A 26,747-nucleotide genomic window follows, 5' to 3' on the forward strand; every position below is an offset into this window, starting at 1 on the left:
TCAATACTGTCTCTAATGTCTTACTGTATCTCTAGTATCACTACTCTCTCTAATGTCTTACTGTATCTCTAGTATCACTACTCTCTCTAATGTCTTACTGTATCTCTAGTATCACTACTCTCTCTAATGTCTTACTGTATCTCTAGTATCACTACTATCTCCTGTCTTACTGTATATATAGTATCACTACTATCTCCTGTCTTACTGTATATATAGTATCACTACTGTCTCTAATGTCTTACTGTATATATAGTATCACTACTATCTCCTGTCTTACTGTATCTATAGTATCACTACTATCTCCTGTCTTACTGTATATATAGTATCACTACTATCTCCTGTCTTACTGTATATATAGTATCACTACTGTCTCTAATGTCTTACTGTATATATAGTATCACTACTATCTCCTGTCTTACTGTATATATAGTATCACTACTATCTCCTGTCTTACTGTATATATAGTATCACTGCTGTCTCTAATGTCTTACTGTATCTCTAGTATCACTATTGTATCTAATGTCTTACTGTATCTTTAGTACTACTACTGTCTCTAACGTCTTACTGTATCTCTAGTATCAAAACTGTCTCTAATGTCTTACTGTGTCTATAGTATCACTACTGTCTCTAATGTCTTACTGTATCTATAGTATCCCTTCTCTCTCTAATGTCTTACTGTATCTCTAGTATCACTACTGTCTCTAATGTCTTACTGTATCTCTAGTATCACTACTGTATCTAATGTCTTACTGTATCTCTAGTATCACTACTCTCTCTAATGTCTTACTGTATCTCCAGTATCACTACTGTCTCTAATGTCTTACTGTATCTCTAGTATCACTACTGTCTCTAATGTCTTACTGTATCTATAGTATCACTACTGTCTCTAAAGTCTTACTGTATCTCTAGTATCACTACTGTCTCTAATGTCTTACTGTATCTCTAGTATCACTACTGTCTCTAATGTCTTACTGTATTTATAGTATCACTACTCTCTCTAATGTCTTACTGTGTCTATAGTATCACTACTGTCTCTAATGTCTTACTGTATATATAGTATCACTACTGTCTCTAATGTCTTACTGTATCTCTAGTATCACTACTCTCTCTAATGTCTTACTGTATCTCTAGTATCACTACTGTCTCTAATGTCTTACTGTATTTATAGTATCACTACTCTCTCTAATGTCTTACTGTGTCTATAGTATCACTACTGTCTCTAATGTCTTACTGTATATATAGTATCACTACTGTATCTAATGTCTTACTGTATCTCTAGTATCACTACTCTCTCTAATGTCTTACTGTATCTCTAGTATCACTACTGTCTCTAATGTCTTACTGTCTCTAATGTCTTACTGTATCTTTAGTATCACTACTGTCGCTAATGTCTTACTGTATCTCTAGTATCACTACTCTCTCTATCGTCTTACTGTATCTCTAGTATCACTACTCTCTCTAATGTCTTACTGTATCTCTAGTATCACTACTATCTCCTGTCTTACTGTATATATAGTATCACTACTATCTCCTGTCTTACTGTATATATAGTATCACTACTGTCTCTAATGTCTTACTGTATATATAGTATCACTACTATCTCCTGTCTTACTGTATATATAGTATCACTACTGTCTCTAATGTCTTACTGTATCTATAGTATCACTACTGTCTCTAATGTCTTACTGTGTCTATAGTATCACTACTGTCTCTAATGTCTTACTGTATATATAGTGTCACTACTGTCTCTAATCTCTTACTGTGTCTATAGTATCACTACTCTCTCTAATGTTTTACTATATCTATAGTACTACTACTGTCTCTAATGTCTTACTGTATATATTGTCAAGTTGTCTAGGTGTTATAATTATTTTCAGCTCTGCCCAAACTTGAAAACGGCTTGCTCAACCCGTGAAGGATGCAAAGGGACAACTCAATTCCTTTCCAGTGTTTTATTATGGTTTTGATGCCATTTGTTGAATATGTTGAAATAGTTGATTTGTTGAATAGAGTAGTTGAATCACAGAGGAATAGGGAATAGGAATAGCAATAGCAATAGGAATAGCACTAGCACTAGGAATAGCACTAGCACTAGGAATAGGTTGATAACCTTAAACAAACAGAGAATAAACATGCATTATTTTACACTAAACAATGCATGACACAGCAACAAAGCATGGCTTTGAATAAAGTAAACGTTTAAACAATTTAATCTAGCACCCTAGCAATTACTTCTGCAGTCAGAAAATATCCACAACAAAAGTCAAAATTCCTACCAGAGTTAAACATGTAAATTGCTAAGCACTGGATGCAACATAATAAATAATTCCAAACATTACATACCAGTTGCGTCTTTAGGGTTGAACAATGAGCTGTGTATGTGTTGAGGACCAAACATTTTATACCCATGCTTATCTGACAGGTGCGCATGTAAAAGTAGTCCCTCCAGAAATCCTGGCTCAATTTTTTAGTTCCACCCGTGTTTTTTGGGTTATCTGCCCTCTTGAGGCCTGGAGGTCTTTAAAGGAAGAGCTGCCATTGTGCTCATGTTTTGAGTGTTCTGTTTTGACGCAACACCTCCCACTTGACCTCCTGGTTCTTGAACCGAAGGAGGTCACACGAACCTCTGTGTTGGGCATGTTCGATTTCAGCTATCAGGCTCTTCCTTCTTCAACAGGAAGTATAACAATGATGCGTCTGACATCCCTATGAAGAACTGTAGCAGGTATTTTAGTTGAGAGTGTCTTTGACTTCTCTTGAGCAGGCTTCACAGTTGGGACTGGGTAGCTGGGAAAAGTTCTGACATGCACATCTCTGACGATGCCCTTCTTGTCAATGTTGACACTGATGACTCTGGCTAGTTTGTAGTGACCCCTCCAGGCATTTTGGTCAGCCAGCCAGACAACATCTCCAACAGCCGCATTCCTATGTGTTGTGTGCCATTTACTCCTCACGAATAGATTGGGCCCAGCTAACTGACTCCACTTCCTCCAGAACCGGTCAACTTCTGTTTGGATAGCTCTCAATCTTTTGTATGGGTAGCTTTCAAAATCAAAGCATCCAAGATCTCCTCTGGGTCCAATCCGTCCAAGCAGAAGGGAATTTGGGCTGATGTATTCTATGCAGTCCTCCCGGCTTTGAGTTCTTGCATCTATGGGCCTTTCATTGGCAAGGTTAGCAGCCGTGTAGAGAAATGTTTGAAACTCACTCCATGTGAAGAGTCCTTCTCCTCCCAGGTTGTGCAAAGCCCGCTTCACAGTACGAACAGCTGCTTCTGCAGCTCCATTCCTGTGAGGGGAGTCTGCTGGGTGGATTTTCCAGCTCCATTCTGTCCCATGCTTGGAAGCTTCATTTTCAAGCTCAGATTTACCTAGTTGATCCAAGAAGATGTAGAGTTCTTTGAGGGCAGGTCTGGCACCCACAAAGTTCTTTCCAGGATCTGACCACAATTTCTTTGGGTGCCCTCTCAGTGCCGTGAATCTTTGGTAAGCCAGTAGGAAGCCTTCCGTCGACTGGTCACTGACAACATCTGTGTGTATAGCTCTGGATACCATGCAACAGAAGACAATACCCCACACCTTGAGCTTGGTTTTCTTTTTCACCTCGTCCTTGACTTCATACGGTCCAAATAAGTCCACTGTTGTGTACTCAAATGGTCTGGCTGGTGTTATCCGCTCGGATGGAAGGTCACTCATGATCTGTTGGCACTTTCTGGCCCTGGCCTTTCTGCACACCACACAGTTGTCAACTCTCTTTTTAGCCAGCTTCCGGCCTTTTATCACCCAGGCTTTCTTCCTCATCCGGAGGAGTGTGCCTGCTATTTCTTCATGATTTGCACCATGGGCCTCTTGAGCTAGGAGAGTGGATATCCATGCCTCATATGGTAGAATTGGTACGGCAGTTTCGTCCTCATCAAAGATCTGGAACCTTCCTCCACAAACTAAGAGCCCAGTCTCTTTATCTCTGTAAACAGCGAGTCTGTTGAGAGTGGTATCTTGAAAGGTTATACCTTCTTGAGCTGCAAGGAACAAGTCTCTTAGTGCATCCTCACACTCCCCGACAGTGAGTACAGCTTGTTTGGCTCTGTACCTCCAGTTTGTTGTAAGAGCGTCCTCCCACTTTGGCTTATCTGAGGCTGAATTCTTGGTCAATATTTCTTTCCATCTCGTTGCGGCTCTCCAAACCCAGGCAATGACTCGGATCAGCCTGGTCAGATTGCTGAATTTCCTGATGTCAATCAGTTTTGTTACCGCAGAGCCGGCTGGTGATCTTCGGATCCGAGTCTTAGGTTCATCTGGTTTATTTTGCTGTGTATCACTCTGGTTTCTCTTGACCTGCGCTCTGGTCAGTGCTGCTGAGAAAGCTTTCCTTCGAAGTTTGTTTATACCTTCCTTGGCATACGCAGCGATTTCTTTGGCTGACTTATGTGGCCACTCTTTCACAGGTTTCCTCAGGAATGCTGGTCCATCCTGCCACATGGAATCTTCCTGGAGGTCTTCTGGGGCTGCCCCTCTTGTTATGATGTCAGCACTGTTCAGGCTTCCTGGGATCCACCACCAGTCTTCTATGGATGTGGATTTCTGGATCTCTCCAACTCTATTTGCAAAGAAAGTTTGATATCCATAGCTGTCTCTCTGGATTGCTCCCAACACAGTTTGACTGTCCAGTAGATGGAGCCATCGTTCAATTTCTATTCGACTATGCTTTTCAACGTACTTTCGAAGTCGTGCTGCATAGACAGCACCGCAGATTTCAGCTTTTACTGGTTCTCCCTTTTGGTCCAATGGTGTGAGCTTTGCTTTGGATTCAACCAGTCTGACTTTGATGCCTTGCTGGGTCTCCCATCTTAAGTACACTACGGCTCCATAGCTCTTGTCACTTCCATCAGAGAATGTTATTCCCCATGGTTTTCCAATCCAGTTGGCTGGTGTGAGGCTTCTGTGAAAGGTGATTTGGCCAAGACGTGTGTATTCCTCAAAGAATTGGATGGCTTCTTCCCTCAAATTTTCAGACAAAGGTTTTTCCCAAGTGTCTCGGTTCAGAGTTTTGCCTCCAGCTTCCTGAAACGCCTTTCTGACAAGAATGGCGCCCTTTTGTTTGGCAGGTGTGACGAGGCCTATTGGGTCATACAGGCTAGCTACCTGGCTCAGCAGTTCTCTTCTCGTCAGTGGGTTTGGAGTTTTCCCTCTCACCTCTTCATCAAGGAGATTTTGGCCGACTCTCATTTTCCCTTTCCTCTTTGAGAAATTGATTGAAGTCATGAGGTACAGTCTATCCTCCTCAACAAGGTATCCAACTCCAAGGGCTTTATTGTATCCTTCCCTCATTTGGTTTGGGAGAATGAGTGCTGTGCTTGACTGCGCTCCTTGTTCTCCTGGTACGATCTCCTGCCTCCCACTTTGATCTGACCGGACCCAGGGCTTGAGGACGAAGCCGCCTGCCTTCAGGATCTCTTCAACACTTTTGGTGTTCTGGTCCAGCTTTTGCAAGTCATTATGGGAAGTCAGGATGTCATCGACATAGGTATCCTCTTCAAGGATCCTACGTTCCTCCTCCAGGTGAGCAAACATGGGCAGTTTGCTTGTCTCTCTCATAGCCAATTGCGCAATGCACCCTGCTGGTCGATCGCCAATATTGACTCTGGTGATCGCATACTCTTCAATCTCTTCCTCCTCAGTGTCTCTCCAGAGAAATCTGTGGAGGTGCATCTCCAGGTCTTCCAACCACACAGAATTGTACATTTTCTTAATGTCGCCGAGGGCAGCATTGACGCCTCTCCTGAACCTGAGTAGTACTGCTCGGATGGGATTGAGGACATCAGGCCCTTTCAGCAGAAGGTCATTCATGCTGACCCCTCTAAACTTCTGGCTGCTGTTCCATACCAGTCTCACAGGTGTTGTGAGAGAGTGCAGGTTTGCTGCCACCAAGTGGCTGACATACCATACTGGCCCCTTCCAGCTGGCAATGAGCTCTTTGGTGAGTTTCTTCGCTGCTCTTCTCTCGACCATTTCATGGACTTGAGCTGTGTATGCTATTCTCCACTCTGGCTCTTTTTTGAGTTGCTTTTCTGTTCTCAAGAAGGTGGCTTCCACCCCACTCCTGTTGTCAGGAAGGGAACTTGGATCTTGAATCCAAGGGTATTTTGTGTCCCAATGGAGTTCATCACTGTGAGCATCTGCTTTGATGTAGGTGAGGCCTTTCCTTATGATCTCCAGCTCTCTTTCCTCACTCAGAGTCATTTCTTTGCCTCCTGGTTGACAGTTGCCGCACCGGCATCCTCCACACTTTGGGTCGCAAGCTGCTCCAATGCTGTCCCACTTCCACCAATCCAAGAACTCTCTGTGAGCAACTGTTCCTTTGGTTTCAGCTGTGAACAGCTTAGCTATCTCTTGATATTTGACAGCAGTTGCTTTCATGGATCGAGCAAAGTGTGTTTCAGACCTGTGTGCGGCTATATCCACTTCTTCAAACAGATCTGGATGTGCTCCACCAACAGTCTTTCCTAGCGGGCCTTCCCACAAGACAAGGTCTCCAATCACCTTCACTCTTTGCGGAGCAAGTCTTCCTTCGCGGTGGCTTATCAGTAGCTCAATACTCTCCGGTCTACTCAGATCTCCTAGATTGACTTCTGGGAAGAACTTCTTGAGTTGCTCAGGTTTGATGACTCTGTGGACCTTGGCAATTTCATTCAAACCATAGCAGATAAGCTCATGAGCTCTTTCCGTGCCTATGGGCGTTTTGACCCTCACTCTGAGGAGATATCTTCTGGTTCTAACCTTCATGGCCATTCCTCCGACTCCATGAACGACTAAAGTGATGTTTTCACTTCGAAGATTTAATCTTCTGGCAGCTCTGTGAGTGATGTAGTTTGTGTCCGATGCCAAGTCGATCAGGGTTCCAATTCTTTGTCCTGCATTGGCAGTTACCTTGAGCAGCATTAGAATAACTGGCAATTCTTCTACTGCACTTGACTCAGTCACTCCCAGCTGATTATTTTCGACACAGTTTGTTTTCGCAGTGGCGTTGGTGAATGCTTTCTTGAATTTCTCTGCCATCTCTGGGGAGAGCTTAGATACCAATTCCTCCTGCTCCTCTGTAAGCGTATACCTTCTCACATTGGATTGTCTTCTGTCTGAGTCACTTCTCTTGAAATCTCCCTTCAGACAAAGAAAGAAATGATGGTCTTTCTTACAGTCTCTTTTCCTGCACAGGTAAGTGTCTTTGCATTCATCATCTTCTCCATGACAGACCAAGCACCTCTTGCAGGCCCCCAGCTTTTCTACAGCATCCAACTTTTCCACCGGCTTCAGTTCTTTGAAACGCTTGCAAAAGAAGATCTTTTCTCTATGCTTTTCATCTCCACAGACAACACAGCCGCCTTTCCTTGTGGAACGTGTGGACGCATTTTTTCTCTCCACACAAGCATATTTCTTCTCTGGCTTTTCACTCACTCCCAGCTGCTCTAATTTTTCAAGAATTTCCTCCTGTGTTTTCAGGAATTTAAGAAGGTTTTCAAAGTGATTGTCCGGCGTGACATTATTCCTCGGGTTAACCATGAAGACAAGCCAATCCCGCTTGATGTTGTCAGGTAACTTGCTTTCTATGGATCTGATCACTAGAGGGTTGTTGATGGCCCCTGTGCCTCCAAGCTCTGTGAGATCATCCAGTGCCTTCTCTATAGTTTGGATCATGTCGATAACTTTCCTTGGCTGATTTGCTCTTAAAGCAGGAACTTTCTCCAGATCCTCAATTATCTCCAAGGCAATTGTAGACTTGTTTCCATACCTGTTCTCAAGCACCCTGAACATGTCCTCAGCAGTATTGTAAGTAGACAAACGGAGGTCTCTGCACATTCTCTCATCTACACTGTCAATGAGTTGGATCTTCTTTACTTCGACTGAGCCTGTTGGTTCCCCCTGCTTCTGTAGACTCTCCCAGTCTCTCCTCCATCGATGGAAATTCCTTTTATACCCACTGAACCTGGGTAAACAGGTTGGTTTTATTCTCAGTGTCGGATGTGGAGCTGGCATGGGCATCTGCAGCACTCTCCCTCTGTCTTTATCCTCATCCGCAATTCTTTGCGCTGTGAGAAATTCTGCCCTCCTTGCTTCAAGGTTGTTTCTGAATGCTTTCAGATCCTTTACTCTGGCTTCCAGCCATTCTTTTTCTGCTACTGGAATCCACATCTCCCACTCTGCTAGGCTTGTGATTGCATCTTGGACTTGTGCCTTCGCACCATCCCACCGTAGCTCGAAGCCATCTCTATTTACAGCCATAACAGGTATTTGAGCAACTCCATCACAGGCGGTCTCAGCTTCTTTGATTGCAGACTTCACCTCGTCCTCCCCGTATCTAGGCCATAGGTTGGACTGGATCATCCCCCTGACCTCATCCAATCGTACTTCGCATTCTTGGAATGTCTTCTCAAGTTCAGTCTGCTGCTGCTTGCTCAGGTCAGCTTCTTCACCCTCATCGGTTTCAGCTTCAATGTCTGCCAGAAGTCCAGCCCTGTATTCATCATTTGTCTCACTGACCTTCCTTGCCTCCGACATGAGCTTCTTGAACTCCTCTCGCAGTTCGCTCTTAGTCATGTGTTTTGCACCTCTGCTAAGGAAGTTTGCTTGCTTGGTAAAAGCACTCTTAGCCAAAGTTCTTTCTTGCTTCAGCTCCTTCACGGTTTTCCCAAGAGTTTCCTCCGCCATTTTGAGATGTAAGCCAATACTCCTCTCTGCGACGACAGCTTTCCTGACTTCAGGCCGTTAATCCTTTTGTCTTCACTGCCACGGTGGTTATCAACTGTCAAGTTGTCTAGGTGTTATAATTATTTTCAGCTCTGCCCAAACTTGAAAACGGCTTGCTCAACCCGTGAAGGATGCAAAGGGACAACTCAATTCCTTTCCAGTGTTTTATTATGGTTTTGATGCCATTTGTTGAATATGTTGAAATAGTTGATTTGTTGAATAGAGTAGTTGAATCACAGAGGAATAGGGAATAGGAATAGCAATAGCAATAGGAATAGCACTAGCACTAGGAATAGCACTAGCACTAGGAATAGGTTGATAACCTTAAACAAACAGAGAATAAACATGCATTATTTTACACTAAACAATGCATGACACAGCAACAAAGCATGGCTTTGAATAAAGTAAACGTTTAAACAATTTAATCTAGCACCCTAGCAATTACTTCTGCAGTCAGAAAATATCCACAACAAAAGTCAAAATTCCTACCAGAGTTAAACATGTAAATTGCTAAGCACTGGATGCAACATAATAAATAATTCCAAACATTACATACCAGTTGCGTCTTTAGGGTTGAACAATGAGCTGTGTATGTGTTGAGGACCAAACATTTTATACCCATGCTTATCTGACAGGTGCGCATGTAAAAGTAGTCCCTCCAGAAATCCTGGCTCAATTTTTTAGTTCCACCCGTGTTTTTTGGGTTATCTGCCCTCTTGAGGCCTGGAGGTCTTTAAAGGAAGAGCTGCCATTGTGCTCATGTTTTGAGTGTTCTGTTTTGACGCAACAATATAGTATCACTACTGTCTCTAAAGTCTTACTGTATATATAGTTTCACTACTGTCTCTAATGTCTTACTGTATCTATAGTATCACTACTGTCTCTAATGTCTTACTGTCTCTAATGTTTTACTCTATCTATAGTACTACTACTGTATCTAATGTCTTACTGTATCTCTAGTATCAATACTGTCTCTAATGTCTTACTGTATCTCTAGTATCACTACTCTCTCTAATGTCTTACTGTATCTCTAGTATCACTACTCTCTCTAATGTCTTACTGTATCTCTAGTATCACTACTCTCTCTAATGTCTTACTGTATCTCTAGTATCACAACTATCTCCTGTCTTACTGTATATATAGTATCACTACTATCTCCTGTCTTACTGTATATATAGTATCACTACTATCTCCTGTCTTACTGTATATATAGTATCACTACTGTCTCTAATGTCTTACTGTATATATAGTATCACTACTATCTCCTGTCTTACTGTATCTATAGTATCACTACTATCTCCTGTCTTACTGTATATATAGTATCACTACTATCTCCTGTCTTACTGTATATATAGTATCACTACTGTCTCTAATGTCTTACTGTATATATAGTATCACTACTATCTCCTGTCTTACTGTATATATAGTATCACTACTATCTCCTGTCTTACTGTATATATAGTATCACTATTGTCTCCAATGTCTTACTGTATCTCTAGTATCACTATTGTATCTAATGTCTTACTGTATATACAGTATCACTACTGTCTCTAATGTCTTACTGTATCTATAGTATCCCTACTCTCTCTAATGTCTTACTGTATCTCTAGTATCACTACTGTCTCTAATGTCTTACTGTCTCTAATGTTTTACTCTATCTATAGTACTACTACTGTATCTAATGTCTTACTGTATCTCTAGTATCAATACTGTCTCTACTGTCTTACTGTATCTCTAGTATCACTACTCTCTCTAATGTCTTACTCTATCTCTAGTATTACTACTCTCTCTAATGTCTTACTGTCTCTAATGTTTTACTCTATCTATAGTACTACCACTGTCTCTAATGTCTTACTGTATCTCTAGTATCACAACTGTCTCTAATGTCTTACTGTATCTCTAGTATCACTACTCTCTCTAATGTTTTACTGTATATATAGTATCACTACTGTCTCTAATGTCTTACTGTCTCTAATGTCTTACTGTCTCTAATGTCTTACTGTCTCTAATGTCTTACTGTCTCTAATGTCTTACTGTATCTCTAGTATCACTACTCTCTCTAATGTCTTACTGTATCTCTAGTATCACTACTCTCTCTAATGTCTTACTGTATATATAGTATCACTACTGTCTCTAATGTCTTACTGTATATATAGTATCACTACTATCTCCTGTCTTACTGTATCTCTAGTATCACTACTGTCTCTAATGTCTTACTGTATCTATAGTATCACTACTCTCTCTAATGTCTTACTGTATCTCTAGTATCACTACTCTCTCTAATGTCTTACTGTATCTCTAGTATCACTACTGTCTCTCTCTTACTGTATCTCTAGTATTACTACTGTCTCTAATGTCTTACTGTATCTATAGTATCACTACTGTCTCTCTCTTACTGTATCTCTAGTATTACTACTGTCTCTAATGTCTTACTGTATATATTGTAACAGTCCTGACCTATTTATGTTAGTTTTTATGTGTTTATGGTCAGGGCATGTGTTTTGGGTGGGTAGTCTATGTTATCTGTTTCTATGTTGGTTTCGGTTTGCCTGGTATGGCTCTTGATTAGAGGCAGGTGGTTTGCATTTTCCTCTAATCAAGAGTCATATTTAGGTAGGGCATTCTCACTGTTTGTTTGTGGGTGATTGTCTCCTGTGATGTCTTCGTCGTTGTCGATGTATTTCACTTTCGGGACTGTTTGGCTGTTCGTGTGTTTTGATGTACGTTCCTGTCCGTAAGTTTACGTTATGTAATGTGAGTTTATGTTCAGGTTTCGTTCTACGTCGTTTTTGTTATTTTGTAAGTTTTGAAAGTGTTTTGTTTTCGTGCCATCAGTTTTCGTATTAATAATAAAGATGGCATATTTCCCTGACTCCGCATATTGGTCTGAAGATCCTTCTCTCCTCACCTCATCCGAGGATGAGGAAAGCGACAGCTCTAACAGAATCACCTACCAAAATACAGTGACCAAGCGGTATGGGAATGCTCGACGGAGCAATAAGAACTTTTGGACTTGGGAGGAGATCCTGTCTGGTAGAGGACCTTGGGCGCAAACTGGAGAGTATCGCTGCTCTCGTGAGAAGAGTGAGGCAGCCACAGCCCAGGAGCGGTGGTTTAAGGAGGCAGCTAGGAGACGTGGATGGAAGCCGGAGAATCCAGCTCGAAACCGGAATTATGAGGGGACACGTCTTGCACGGAAGCCCGAAAAGCCCGTGAGTAACTCCCAAAAATTTCTTGGGGGGGGGCTAAAGGGTAGTGGGCCAAGGGCAGGTAGGAGACCTGCGCCCACTTCCCAGGCTAACCGTGGAGAGCGGGAGTACGGGCAGACACCGTGTTACGCAGTAGAGCGCACGGTGTCTCCTGTACGTGTGCATAGCCCAGTGCGGGTTATTCCACCTCCCCGCACTGGTAGGGCTAGATTGGGCATTGAGCCAGGTGTCATGAGGCCGGCTCAACGCGTCTGGTCTCCAGTGCGTCTCCTCGGGCCGGCATACATGGCACCTGCCTTACGCATGGTTTCCCCGGTTCGCCTACACAGCCCGGTGCGGGTTATTCCACCTCCCCGTACTGGGTGGGCGACCGGGAGCATTCAACCAGGTAAGGTTGGGCAGGCTCAATGCTCAAGAGAGCCAGTACGCCTGCACGGTCCGGTATTTCCGGCGCCACCTCCCCGCCCCAGCCTAGTACCTACAGTGCCTACACTACGCACTAGGCTACCAGTGCATTTCCAGAGCCCTGTTCCTCCTCCACGCACTCTCCCTATAGTGCGTGTATCCAGTTCAGTGCCTCCAGTTCCGGCCCCACGCACTAAGCCACCTGTGCGTCTCCTAAGTCCTGTACACACTGTCACTTCTCCCCGTACTAGTCCTGAGGTGCGTGCCCTCAGCCAGGTGCCACCAGTGCCGGTACCACGCACCAGGTATAGAGTACGCTTTGAGAGTTCAGTGTGCCCTGTCCCTGCTCCATGCACTAGTAGGAAGGTGCTTATCATTAGCCCGGTGCCTCCAGTTCCGGCACCACGCACCAGGTCTACAGTGCGCCGTATCCGGCCAGAGCCATCCGTCTCCCCAGCGCCATCTGAGCCATCCGTCTCCCCAGCACCATCTGAGCCATCCGTCTCCCCAGCGCCATCTGAGCCATCCGTCTGCCAGGAGCCTGCAAAGCCGCCCGTCTGCCATGAGCCTGCAAAGCCGCCCGTCTGCCATGAGCCTACAGAGCCATCCGCCAGACAGGAGCCGCTAGAGCCGTCAGCCAGACAGGAGCCGCTAGAGCCGCCCGCCAGACAGGATCTGCCAGAGCCGCCAACTAGACAGGATCTGCCAGAGCCGCCAACCAGACAGGATCTGCCAGAGCCGCCAACCAGACAGGATCTGCCAGAGCCGCCAGCGAGCCATGAGCAGCCAGAGCCGTCAGAGAGCCATGAGCAGCCAGAGCCGTCAGAGAGCCATGAGCAGCCAGAGCCGTCAGAGAGCCATGAGCAGCCAGAGCTGTCAGAGAGCCATGAGCAGCCAGAGCCGTCAGAGAGCCATGAGCGTCGAGAGCCGTCAGCCTGCCATGAGCGTAGAGAGCCGTCAGCCTGCCATGAGCGTAGAGAGCCGTCAGTCTGCCATGAGCGTCGAGAGCCGTCAGCCTGCCATGAGCGTCGAGAGCCGTCAGTCTGCCATGAGCGTCGAGAGCCGTCAGCCTGCATGGACCTGCCAGAGCCGTCCAAACAGGACCTGCCAGAGTCCTTCAGCCGGGATCTGCCCCTTGTCCCGGTGTTGCCCCTTGTCCCGGTGTTGCCCCTTGTCCCGGTGCTGCCCCTTGTCCCGGTGCTGCCCCTTGTCCCGGTGCTGCCCCTTGTCCCGGTGCTGCCCCTTGTCCCGGTGCTGCCCCTTGTCCCGGTGCTGCCCCTTGTCCCGGTGCTGCCCCTTGTCCCGGTGCTGCCCCTTGTCCCGGTGCTGCCCCTTGTCCCGGTGCTGCCCCTTATTCCAGTGATGGTCCTTATCCTGGTGCTGCCCCTTGTTCTGGTGCTGCCCCTTGTCCCGGTGCTACCCCTTGTCCCGGTGCTGCCCCTTGTCCCGGTGCTAGCTGTTTATTTAGGGGAAGGTAGTGTTAGGGTGGGCATTAGAAGGGGTAGAAAGAAGAGGGGAGTGACTATGGTGGTGCGGGGACAGCGTCCTGAACCGGAACCACCACCGTGGTCAACTGCCCACCCGGACCCTCCCCTGGACTTTGTGCTGGTGCGCCCGGCGTTCGCACCTTGGGGGGGGGGTACTGTAACAGTCCTGACCTATTTATGTTAGTTTTTATGTGTTTATGGTCAGGGCATGTGTTTTGGGTGGGTAGTCTATGTTATCTGTTTCTATGTTGGTTTCGGTTTGCCTGGTATGGCTCTTGATTAGAGGCAGGTGGTTTGCATTTTCCTCTAATCAAGAGTCATATTTAGGTAGGGCATTCTCACTGTTTGTTTGTGGGTGATTGTCTCCTGTGATGTCTTCGTCGTTGTCGATGTATTTCACTTTCGGGACTGTTTGGCTGTTCGTGTGTTTTGATGTACGTTCCTGTCCGTAAGTTTACGTTATGTAATGTGAGTTTATGTTCAGGTTTCGTTCTACGTCGTTTTTGTTATTTTGTAAGTTTTGAAAGTGTTTTGTTTTCGTGCCATCAGTTTTCGTATTAATAATAAAGATGGCATATTTCCCTGACTCCGCATATTGGTCTGAAGATCCTTCTCTCCTCACCTCATCCGAGGATGAGGAAAGCGACAGCTCTAACATATATAGTATCACTACTCTCTCTAATGTCTTACTGTATATATAGTATCACTACTGTCTCTAATGTCTTAACGTATCTATAGTATCACTACTGTCTCTAATGTCTTACTGTATCTATAGTATCACTACTGTCTCTAATGTCTTACTGTATCTATAGTATCACTACTGTCTCTAATGTCTTACTGTGTCTATAGTATCACTACTGTCTCTAATGTCTTACTGTGTCTATAGTATCACTACTGTCTCTAATGTCTTACTGTGTCTATAGTATCACTACTGTCTCTAATGTCTTAACGTATCTATACTATCACTACTGTCTCTAATGTCTTACTGTATCTCTAGTATCACTACTGTATCTAATGTCTTACTGTATTTATAGTATCACTACTGTCTCTAATGTCTTATTGTGTCTATAGTATCACTACTGTCTCTAATGTCTTACTGTATCTCTAGTACTACTACTGTCTCTAATGTCTTAACCTATCTCTAGTATCACTACTGTCTCTAATGTCTTAGTGTATATATAGTATCACTACTGTCTCTAATGTCTTACTGTCTCTAATATCTTACTGTATCTATAGTATCACTACTGTCTCTAATGTCTTACTGTATCTCTAGTATCACTACTCTCTCTAATGTCTTACTGTATCTCTAGTATCACTACTCTCTCTAATGTCTTACTGTATATATAGTATCACTACTGTCTCTAATGTCTTACTGTATATATAGTATCACTACTATCTCCTGTCTTACTGTATCTCTAGTATCACTACTGTCTCTAATGTCTTACTGTATCTATAGTATCACTACTCTCTCTAATGTCTTACTGTATCTCTAGTATCACTACTCTCTCTAATGTCTTACTGTATCTCTAGTATCACTACTGTCTCTAATGTCTTACTGTATCTATAGTATCACTACTGTCTCTAATGTCTTACTGTATCTCTAGTATCACTACTATCTCCTGTCTTACTGTATCTATAGTATCACTACTGTCTCTAATGTCTTACTGTATCTATAGTATCACTACTGTCTCTCTCTTACTGTATCTCTAGTATTACTACTGTCTCTAATGTCTTACTGTATCTATAGTATCACTACTGTCTCTCTCTTACTGTATCTCTAGTATTACTACTGTCTCTAATGTCTTACTGTATATATAGTATCACTACTCTCTCTAATGTCTTACTGTATATATAGTATCACTACTGTCTCTAATGTCTTAACGTATCTATAGTATCACTACTGTCTCTAATGTCTTACTGTATCTATAGTATCACTACTGTCTCTAATGTCTTACTGTATCTATAGTATCACTACTGTCTCTAATGTCTTACTGTGTCTATAGTATCACTACTGTCTCTAATGTCTTACTGTGTCTATAGTATCACTACTGTCTCTAATGTCTTACTGTGTCTATAGTATCACTACTGTCTCTAATGTCTTAACGTATCTATACTATCACTACTGTCTCTAATGTCTTACTGTATCTCTAGTATCACTACTGTATCTAATGTCTTACTGTATTTATAGTATCACTACTGTCTCTAATGTCTTATTGTGTCTATAGTATCACTACTGTCTCTAATGTCTTACTGTATCTCTAGTACTACTACTGTCTCTAATGTCTTAACCTATCTATAGTATCACTACTGTCTCTAATGTCTTACTGTATCTCTAGTATCACTACTGTCTCTAATGTCTTACTGTATCTCTACTATCCCTACTGTCTCTAATGTCTTACTGTCTCTAATGTCTTACTGTATCTATAGTATCACTACTCTCTCTAATGTCTTACTGTATCTCTACTATCCCTACTGTCTCTAATGTCTTTGTCACGCCCTGGCCTTAGTATTCTTTGTTTCATTTATTATTTTAGTTAGGTCAGGGTGTGACATGGGGAAGGTATGTGTTTTTTGTATTGTTTAGGGTTGTTGTTTGGTTTAGGGGGTTAAGTTGAGTAGATGGGTTAGTGTTCAGTGTAGGTGTCTAGGAAAGTCTATGGTTGCCTGAATTGGTTCTCAATCAGAGACAGCTGGTTATTGTTGTCTTTGATTGGGAGCCATATTTAAGGCAGCCATGGGCTTTAGCTGTTTGTGGGTAATTGTCTATGTTGAACGTTTGTTGCTTGTCTGTGCACTTACGTTATTTAGCTTCACGGTCGTTTGTTGTTTTGTTAGTTTGTGTATAGTGTTTGTTTCGCGTTTCGTCATCTTTAATAAAAGAAGATGTATTTCTCACACACTGCGCCTTGGTCCTCTCTCTCTCCCATAGACGGTCGTGACAGTCTTACTGTCTCTAATGTCTTACTGTATATATAGTATCACTACTGTCTCTAATGTCTTACTGTATCTCTACTATCCCTACTGTCTCTAATGTCTTACTTTATTTCTAATATTCCTACTGTCTCTTAGGTCTTACCGTAGCACACAGGAGTAGACTATGTCCCTCCTGTCTTACCGTAGCACACAGGAGTAGACTAGAGTAGACTATGTCCCTCCTGTCTTACCGTAGCACACAGGAGTAGAGGCCCACGTCCTGCAGGTCGGCCGGTCTGAACCAGATTGCGTCCTCCTCCTTGCTCATGTGCACGCCGTTGAAGGAGATGGGCTCCTCAAAGTCTCCGTGGCCCAGGCCAGAGCTGCGGTACCACATGAGGCTGAGGCCGACGCTCTGAGCCTGGCTGTAGTTGGCTCTGATGTAGCCGTAGAACAGGGCACACTTCAGCCTCACCGGCTCCCCCTTCAACACACGGTACTTCAGGTAGTCCACCGACCAGTCCGTACAGCCGTCAACTATGGAAGGAAAAAGAGAGACAGAGAGACATAGAGACAATTAGGATGTGATTATATTCTATTGACCAGTCCGTACAACCGTCAACTATTGGGGGGGTGGTATGGTGAATAGACAGAGTTAACTTCTTAAGGCTGTAATCCGTTAACGGGATGACATGACAACAGCCAGTGAAAGTGCAGGGCGCCAAATTCAAACAACAGAAATCTCCTAATTAAAGTTCCTCAAACATACATGTATTTTATACCATTTTAAAGGTAATCTTGTTGTTAATCCCACCAACGTGTCCGATTTCAAATAGGCTTTTCAGCGAAAGCACCACAAACGATTATGTTAGGTCACCGCAAAATCACAGACAAACACAGTCATTTTTCCAGCCAAAGACAGGATTCACAAAAAGCAGAAATAGAGATCGAATTAATCACTAACCTTTGATGATCTTCATCAGATGAAACTCATAGAACTTCATGTTACACAATACATAAATGTTTTGTTCGATAAAGTTCATATTTATATCCAAAAAACCTCAGTTTACATTGGCGCCATGTTCAGAAATGCCTCCAAAATATCCGGAGAAATTGCAGAGAACCACGTCAAATAACATAAATACTCATCATAAACTTTGATGAAAGATACATGTTTTACATAGAATTAAAGATACACTTGTTCTCAATGCAACCACTGTGTCAGATTTCAAAAAGATTTACGGCAAAACACAATATTCAATAATCTGAAAACAGCGTTCAGCCACAAAAGCAAGCCATACAGTTACCCGCCATATTGTGCAGTCAACAAATCTCCTAAAAAGCATTATAAATCTTCACTTACCTTTGCTGATCTTCGTCGGAATGCACTCCCAGGACTCCCACTTCCACAAGAAATGTTTGTTTTCTCCGGTAATGTCCATCATTTATGTACAAATAGCTATTTTTGTTAGCGTGTTTGGTAAACAAATCCAATCTCAGGAAGCGCGTTCACTAAAAGCAGACGAAATGTCCAAAAGTTCCGTAACAGTCAGTAGAAACATGTCAAACGATGTATTGAAACGATGTGGAAGCCGTAGGAAGTGCAAACTCATCCATATCCCACTGTTTGTTCAATAGAGGCTGTGTTGAAAATCTACCAACCTCAGAATTCCCACTTCCTGTTTGGATTTTTTTCTCACGTTTTTTGCCAGCAGAATGAGTTCTGTTATACTCACAGACATCATTCAAACAGTTTTAGAAACTTCAGAGTGTTTTCTATCCAATACGAATAATAATATGCATATATTAGCAACTGTGACTGAGGAGCAGGCAGTTTACTATGGGCACCTCTGTGCACCTTTCATCCAAGCTACTCAATACTGCCCCTGCAGCCATAAGAAGTTAAACATGTTTCTTATACCCTGCCATCATTAGTCCCCTCCTCCTTACTCAGGAACCATGGAAACAAAATGTGAGAAACACACTACCCATACTGTGCACTGAGCAAGATAATTCTACATCTGGGTACACATTTCATCAATGTGACCTCTGTAGATGCTAAATCGTTGTGTGTTTCGTAGGTTTGTGTGTGTGTGCTGTCATACACTCAGTGACTCAGTGACTCCGACAGAGGGGAAAACTGTCATACACTCAGTGACACAGCCAGAGAGGAAAACAGTTATACACAGTGACACTGCCAGAGAGGAAAACAGTCATACACAGTGACTCAGTCAGAGGGGAAAACAGTCATACACTCAGTGACTCCTTCAGAGAGGAAAACAGTCATACACTCAGTGACTCCTTCAGTGAGGAAAACAGTCATACACTCAGTGACTCCTTCAGAGAGGAAAACAGTCATACACTCAGTGACTCCTTCATAGGGGAAAACAGTCATACACTCAGTGACTCCTTCAGTTACTTAGCCAGAGGGGAAAACAGTCATACACTCAGTGACTCCTTCAGTGACTCAGTCAGAGGGGAAAACAGTCATACACTCAGTGACTCCTTCAGAGGGGAAAACAGTCATACACTCAGTGACTCCTTCAGAGGGGAAAACAGTCATACACTCAGTGACTCCTTCAGTGAGTAAAACAGTCATACACTCAGTGACTCCTTCAGAGGGGAAAACAGTCATACACTCAGTGACTCCTTCAGAGGGGAAAACAGTCATACACTCAGTGACTCCTTCAGAGAGGAAAACAGTCATACACTCAGTGACTCCTTCAGAGGGGAAAACAGTCATACACTCAGTGACTCCTTCAGTGAGGAAAACAGTCGTACACTCAGTGACTCCTTCAGAGAGGAAAACAGTCGTACACTCAGTGACTCCTTCAGAGGGGAAAACAGTCATACACTCAGTGACTCCTTCAGAGGGGAAAACAGTCATACACTCAGTGACTCCTTCAGAGGGGAAAACAGTCATACACTCAGTGACTCCTTCAGTGAGGAAAACAGTCGTACACTCAGTGACTCCTTCAGTGAGGAAAACAGTCGTACACTCAGTGACTCCTTCAGTGAGGAAAACAGTCGTACACTCAGTGACTCCATCAGTGAGGAAAACAGTCATACACTCAGTGACTCCTTCAGTGAGGAAAACAGTCGTACACTCAGTGACTCCTTCAGTGAGGAAAACAGTCATACACTCAGTGACTCCTTCAGTGAGGAAAACAGTCGTACACTCAGTGACTCCTTCAGTGAGGAAAACAGTCGTACACTCAGTGACTCCTTCAGAGGGGAAAACAGTCATACACTCAGTGACTCCTTCAGTGAGGAAAACAGTCGTACACTCAGTGACTCCTTCAGTGAGGAAAACAGTCGTACACTCAGTGACTCCTTCAGTGAGGAAAACAGTCGTACACTCAGTGACTCCTTCAGAGGGGAAAACAGTCATACACTCAGTGACTCCTTCAGTGAGGAAAACAGTCGTACACTCAGTGACTCCTTCAGAGGGGAAAGCAGTCGTACACTCAGTGACTCCTTCAGTGAGGAAAACAGTCATACACTCAGTGACTCCTTCAGAGGGGAAAACAGTCATACACTCAGTGACTCCTTCTGTGAGGAAAACAGTCGTACACTCAGTGACTCCTTCAGAGGGGAAACAGTCATACACTCAGTGACTCCTTCAGTGAGGAAAACAGTCATACACTCAGTGACTCCTTCAGTGAGGAAAACAGTCGTACACTCAGTGACTCCTTCAGAGAGGAAAACAGTCGTACACTCAGTGACTCCTTCAGAGAGGAAAACAGTCATACACTCAGTGACTCCTTCAGTGAGGAAAACAGTCGTACACTCAGTGACTCCTTCAGAGAGGAAAACAGTCATACACTCAGTGACTCCTTCAGTGAGGAAAACAGTCGTACACTCAGCGACTCCTTCAGTGAGGAAAACAGTCGTACACTCAGTGACTCCTTCAGTGAGGAAAACAGTCGTACACTCAGCGACTCCTTCAGTGAGGAAAACAGTCTATCGCTATCTAAGGCTATCGTCGTAACACTATGCTAGCAGGTTATGAGGCTAATGGTGTTAGCATCTTGGCAGGGTAGAAATCATGTTGAATGTTAACTCTAGCTAGCTCTTTAGCTGGAGGTATTTAGTGCAGTTTGAGGCTGACATTGCTAGCATGGATGAAATCTACAAGAAAAGTTTTGATCAAATATTGAATTTGTCCTTTACTAGTAAAGGCCATAGAAACGCTTTGAATAACACAGTGTTTGTTCTATTTCTAGGAGATATAAGTAGCTCAGGAAATATTTTATTTCATATTTTTTACACATATTTAACCACTTTTTGGGCAGGCACAAAACTAACTTCAAACTTACATTAAATATTTTAAACCGGTACCGGTTACCTTCAGATGAGTCCCGTGACACTTGTGGGATTGTCAGGATGTCTCATGGTCTGACAAACACCTTCACTGCAGATGCGGAAATGCAACAATCGGCGGATGCGATGGATTGAGACGCATCCAATGCAAAAAAAAGATCTCTCTAGCTTAATTGACAGATTTTGATGGGTATTTTTTAATGATGTTACTTAGGGGTTTTTAAAGGTGCTTTAGGCCCTTCAAGGTTAACTTTCAGTTTCATGTCTGGATAAAGGGTAGGGTATTGACCCAGCAGGACTGAGGGGGAGGATCTTTGTTGAGTTAAACATTTGGTGATCTCTTGTCTTCTGCTCCCATGGTGACAGAAAGGTTAACCCACGGCCAGCAATCAGCCTAGGACTAATTAGGCGTAACAATACACAATACACAGTATTGTGCACTGTGTTTGTGTGTGTGTGTGCGTGGGGGGGTGGGGGGGGGGGTGTAAGTGTGTGTGTGTGTGTGTGGGGGGGGGGGGGGTAAGTGTGTATGTGTGTGTGTGGGGGTGTGGGGGGCTGTAAGTGTGTGTGTGTGTGGGGGGGTGGGGGGGGTAGTGTGTGTGTGGGGGGGGGTGGGGGGGGGGGGGTGTGAGTGTGTGTGTGTGTGGGGGGGGGGTTGGGGGGTGTAAGTGTGTGTGTGTGGGGGGGGTGAGGAGGGGTGTAAGTGTGTGTGTGTGTGTGTGTGTGGGGGTGGGGGGGGGTGTAGTGTGTGTGTGTGGGGGGGTGTAAGTGTGTGTGTGTGTGTGGGAAGTGATACAGTAAGTACCCCTGATGTGTGCCTGTCTGAGTGATATAGAACACTCACAGGGACAACTACACTTGTAATTAATGCCCCTAATTACCAGAGCCGGAGTTTGTGTGTGTGTGTGTGTTATATGAGTGTGTGTGTGTGTGTGTGTGTGTGTGTGTGTTATATGAGTCTGTGTGTGTGTGGGTGTCTGCCTAATTATTCCTCTTAATTAGCAGTAGGCCTGTGTGTGTGTGAGAGAGAGAGATAGAAAGATAGAGAGAGAGAGAGAGAGAGAGAGAGAGAGAGAGAGAGAGAGAGAGAGAGAGAGAGAGTGAGAGAGATAGAGAGAGAGAGAGAGAGAGATAGAGAGATAGAGAGAGAGAGAGAGAGAGAGAGAGAGAGAGAGAGAGAGAGAGAGAGAGAGAGAGAGAGAGAGAGAGAGCATAATACATGAACTGTGGGATTCTGTCTAATTAGCAGCCTTAATTATCAGAACAGGCTCCTTACTGTTGACATGCGTGTGATATTGTGATGAGCACACACACACACATGCACGCACGCACGCACGCACACACACACACAAACACACACACGCACGCACGCACACGCACACACACACACACACACACACACACACACACACACACACACACACACACACACACACACACACACACACACACACACACACACACACACACACACACACACACACACACAGCTCTGCAGAATCGATCATTTTATGCAACCACAGAGGGCATTTCTGATACCTAGGAGATCAATGGGATTGCTTCAGAAACAGACAGATATTGTCAGTATCATTATTAAAATGTCATTACATTCCAGGCATTGAATTGGCCACCTTTTGATAATCCAGTAGACTAGAGCAGTGGTTCCCAACCAGCCAGTACTAGGACACGTGGGGGTACTGGGCCTATCCACAGGGGGTACTAGGACATGTGGGTGTACTGGGCCTATCCACAGGGGGTACTAGGACACGTGGGGGTACTGGGCCTATCCACAGGGGGTACTAGGACACGTGGGGGGTACTGGGCCTATCCACGGGGGGTACTAGGACACGTGGGGGTACTGGGCCTATCCACGGGGGGTACTAGGACATGTGGGTGTACTGGGCCTATCCACAGGGGGTACTAGGACACGTGGGGGTACTGGGCCTATCCACGGGGGGTACTAGGACATGTGGGGGTACTGGGCCTATCCACGGGGGGTACTAGGACATGTGGGTGTACTGGGCCTATCCACAGGGGGTACTAGGACACGTGGGTGTACTGGGCCTATCCACAGGGGGTACTAGGACACGTGGGGGTACTGGGCCTATCCACAGGGGGTACTAGGACACGTGGGGGTACTGGGCCTATCCACAGGGGGTACTAGGACACGTGGGTGTACTGGGCCTATCCACAGGGGGTACTAGGACACGTGGGTGTACTGGGCCTATCCACAGGGGGTACTAGGACACGTGGGGGTACTGGGCCTATCCACAGGGGGTACTAGGACACGTGGGGGTACTGGGCCTATCCACGGGGGGTACTAGGACACCTGGGGGTACTGGGCCTATCCACAGGGGTTACTAGAGAAGAATCATGAGGCCAATGCACATGAGGGGGTACTTCAGGGGTCCTCCGGGCAGAGCAACATTCAGTTGGTGGTACAGAGTAACACTCAGTTGGTGGTACAGAGTAACATTCAGTTGGTGGTACAGAGTAACATTCAGTTGGTGGTACAGAGTAACACTCAGTTGGTGGTACAGAGTAACATTCAGTTGGTGGTACAGAGTAACACTCAGTTGGTGGTACAGAGTAACATTCAGTTGGTGGTACAGAGTAACATTCAGTTGGTGGTACAGAGTAACACTCAGTTGGTGGTACAGAGTAACATTCAGTTGGTGGTACAGAGTAACATTCAGTTGGTGGTACAGAGTAACATTCAGTTGGTGGTACAGAGTAACATTCAGTTGGTGGTACAGAGTAACATTCAGTTGGTGGTACAGAGCATTAGATTTATTATAGTTGTTTGCCTCTCTGCAGAAGGTACTGAACCTGACAGAAATAATACATCTGCTTTCCCTTGTATTGACATTAGACTGATTACTCATTGTTAAATGAAGCCTCTCCTCCTCTTCCTCTCGCTCTCTCTCTCCAGTCTCTCTCCCTCTCACTCTCGAACATCATATCAATATGTTAATCAAGAGGAGCAGCTCAAGCGTTATTAATTCACTACTTTCTAACCATTAAGGATAAATGACATCATTCTCCACCTCACTCTCTCTCCCTCTCCCTTTCTACTGCCACCCTCCCCATCTCTCTACCCATCCTCACATTATTCATATCTATACACAAGAGCCATAGAAAATAATGTGTAATTATTTCAACATTTATATACAATAAAAGTACTATAAACTTCATACACCATTCTTGTAAGGCTGTGTACCCCCCCCCCCCCCCCCCCCCCCCCCCCCACACACACACACACAGACACACTCACAAACCACAAACACAGGACAGCTATGTGTTGTACCTGTAGGAAGAGGAATACTGTAGCCCAGACCTACATCTCACTGTCTCTCAGCTACACCCTTTTCCTGCCTCATGATGCCATCTATTTTGTGAAGTGCACCAGTCCCTCCTGCAGCAAAGCACCCCCACAACATGATGCTGCCACCCTCGTGCTTCACGGTTTGGATGGTGTCCTTTGGCATGCAAGCCTCCCCCTTTTTCCTCCAAACATAACGATAGTGATTATGGCCAAACAGTTCTATTTTTGTTTCATCAGACCAGTGGACATTTCTCCAAAAAGTACCACCTTTGTGGTTTTGGAGCAGTGTCTTCTTCCTTGCGGAGAGGCCTTTCAGGTTATGTCGATATAAGACTCGTTTTACAGTGGATATAGATACTTTTGTACCTGTTTCCTCCAGCATCTTCACAAGGTCCTTTGCTGTTGTTCTGGGATTGATTTTCACTTTTCACACCAAAGTACGTTCATCTCCAGGAGACAGAAGGCGTCTTCTTCCTGAGCGGTATGACACCTGCGTGGTCCCATGGTGTTTATACTTGCGTACTATTATTTGTACAGATGAATGTGGTACCTTCAGGTGTTTGGAAATTGCTCCCAAGGATGAACCAGACTTGTGGAGGTCTACAGATTTATTTTAATTTTCCCATGATGTCAAGCAAAGAGGCACTGAGCTTGAAGGTAGGCCTTGAAATACATCCACAGGTACACCTCCAATTGACCCAAATGATTTCAATTAGACTATCAGAAGCTTCTAAAGCCATGACATAATTTTCTGGAATTTTCCAAGCTGTTTAAAGGGACAGTCAACTTAGTGTATGTAATCTTCTGACCCACTGGAATATTGATACAGTGAATTATAAGTGAAATAATCTGTCTGTAAACAATTGTTGTAAAAATTACTTGTGTCATGAACAAAGTAGATGTCCTAATCGACTTTCCAAAACTATAGTTTGTTAACAAGAAATTTGTGGAGTGGTTAAAAAATGTGTTTTAATGACTCCAACTTTTCTTTTTTTTAATCTTTTTTTTCTCCCCCTTTTTCTCCCCAATTTTCGTGGTATCCAATCGCTAGTAATTACTATCTTGTCTCATCGCTATAACTCCCGTACGGGCTCGGGAGAGACGAAGGTCGAAAGCCATGCGTCCTCCGAGGCACAACCCAACCAAGCTGCACTGCTTCTTTAACACAGCGCGCCTCCAACCCGGAAGCTAGCCGCACCAATGTGTCAGAGGAAACAACGTGCACCTGGCCCCCTTGGTTAGCGCGCACTGCGCCCAGCCCGCCACAGGAGTCGCTGGAGCGCGATGCGACAAGGAAATCCCTACCGGTCAAACCCACCCTAACCCGGACGACGCTAGCCCAATTGTGCGTCGCCCCACGGACCTCCCAGTCGCGGCCGGCTGCGACAGAGCCTGGGGGCGAACCCAGAGACTCTGGTGGCGCAGTTAGCACTGCGATGCAGTGCCCTAGATTAATGACTCCAACTTAAGTGTATGTAAATTTCCGACTTCAACTGTACATACAGTTGAGGCTTGCAAGCCGAAGGACACCATCCCAACCATGAAGCACGGGGGTGGCAGCATCATGTTGTGGGGGTGCTTTGCTGCAGGAGAGACTGGTGCACTTCACAATATAGATAGCATCATGAGGCAGGAAAATTATGTGGATATATTGAAGCAACATCTCAAGACATCAGTCAGGAAGTTAAAGCTTGGTTGCAAATGGGTCTTGCAAATGGACAATGACCCCAAGCATACTTCCAAAGTTGTGGCAAAATGGCTTAAGGACAACAAAGTCAAGGTATTTGAGTGGACATCACAAAGCCCTGACCTCAGTCCTCTATAAAATATGTGGGCAGAACTGAAAAAGTGTGTGCGAGCAAGGAGACCTACAAACCTGACACCAGCTCTGTCAGGAGAAATGGGCCAAAATTCACCCAACTTATTGTGGGAAGCTTGTGGAAGGGTACCCGAAACGTTTGACCCAAGTTAAACAATTTAAAGGCAATGCTACCAAATACTAATTGAGTGTATGTAAACTTCTGACCCACTGGGAATGTGATGAAAGAAATAAAAGCTCAAATAAATAATTCTCTCTACTATTATTCTGACATTTCACATTCTTAAAATAAAGTGGTGATCCTAACTGACCTAAGACAGGGAATTCTTAATAGGATTAAATGTCAGGAATTGTGAAAAACTGAGTTTAAATGTGTTTGGCTAAGGTGTATGTAAACTTCCAACTTCAGTAGTACATATACACGCGCCCACGGGCACGCTGCCTCACACTTATGTACAGACAACTACAGTACCATCTACCAGTTCACTGTAGTGTACACTTACGAGTGCCCTAACAGACCCAACT

At 44.4% G+C, this 26,747-nt stretch overlaps 2 protein-coding genes across 6 annotated transcripts in view; both read right to left on the reverse strand.

The window, feature by feature from the left end:
* The window catches only part of LOC129820755 (interleukin-1 receptor accessory protein-like 1-B), a 473,510-nt gene that overhangs the window by 285,870 nt on the left and 160,893 nt on the right, over positions 1–26,747 (reverse strand). For all 5 annotated transcript variants that reach the window (XM_055877695.1, XM_055877694.1, XM_055877698.1 and 2 more), the window contains exon 3: positions 17,007–17,292. In XM_055877695.1, coding sequence (XP_055733670.1) covers positions 17,007–17,292 — 286 coding nt within the window. The remainder of the gene's footprint in view (positions 1–17,006; positions 17,293–26,747) is intronic.
* On the reverse strand, positions 1,938–9,728 carry LOC129820754 (uncharacterized). Its single transcript, XM_055877693.1, has 2 exons — positions 4,717–9,728; positions 1,938–4,596 (listed from the first exon to the last, which is right to left on the reverse strand). Exons 1-2 carry the CDS (start codon positions 8,700–8,702, stop codon positions 2,655–2,657), a joined length of 5,928 nt encoding a protein of 1,975 aa, XP_055733668.1. The 5' UTR covers positions 8,703–9,728; the 3' UTR covers positions 1,938–2,654.

The sequence above is a fragment of the Salvelinus fontinalis genome, chromosome 23, assembly GCF_029448725.1.
Source record: "Salvelinus fontinalis isolate EN_2023a chromosome 23, ASM2944872v1, whole genome shotgun sequence".
NCBI classification, from domain to species: domain Eukaryota; kingdom Metazoa; phylum Chordata; class Actinopteri; order Salmoniformes; family Salmonidae; genus Salvelinus; species Salvelinus fontinalis.

Excerpts from the sequence above, each read along its gene's own strand:
- LOC129820754 (XM_055877693.1), bottom strand. The coding sequence starts at position 8,702 with ATGGCGGAGGAAACTCTTGGGAAAACCGTGAAGGAGCTGAAGCAAGAA. Across the intron at positions 4,597-4,716 it reads TATGCAGCACGACTTCGAAA|AGTTGGAGAGATCCAGAAAT; the intron begins GTACGTTGAAAA and ends CTTTGCAAATAG.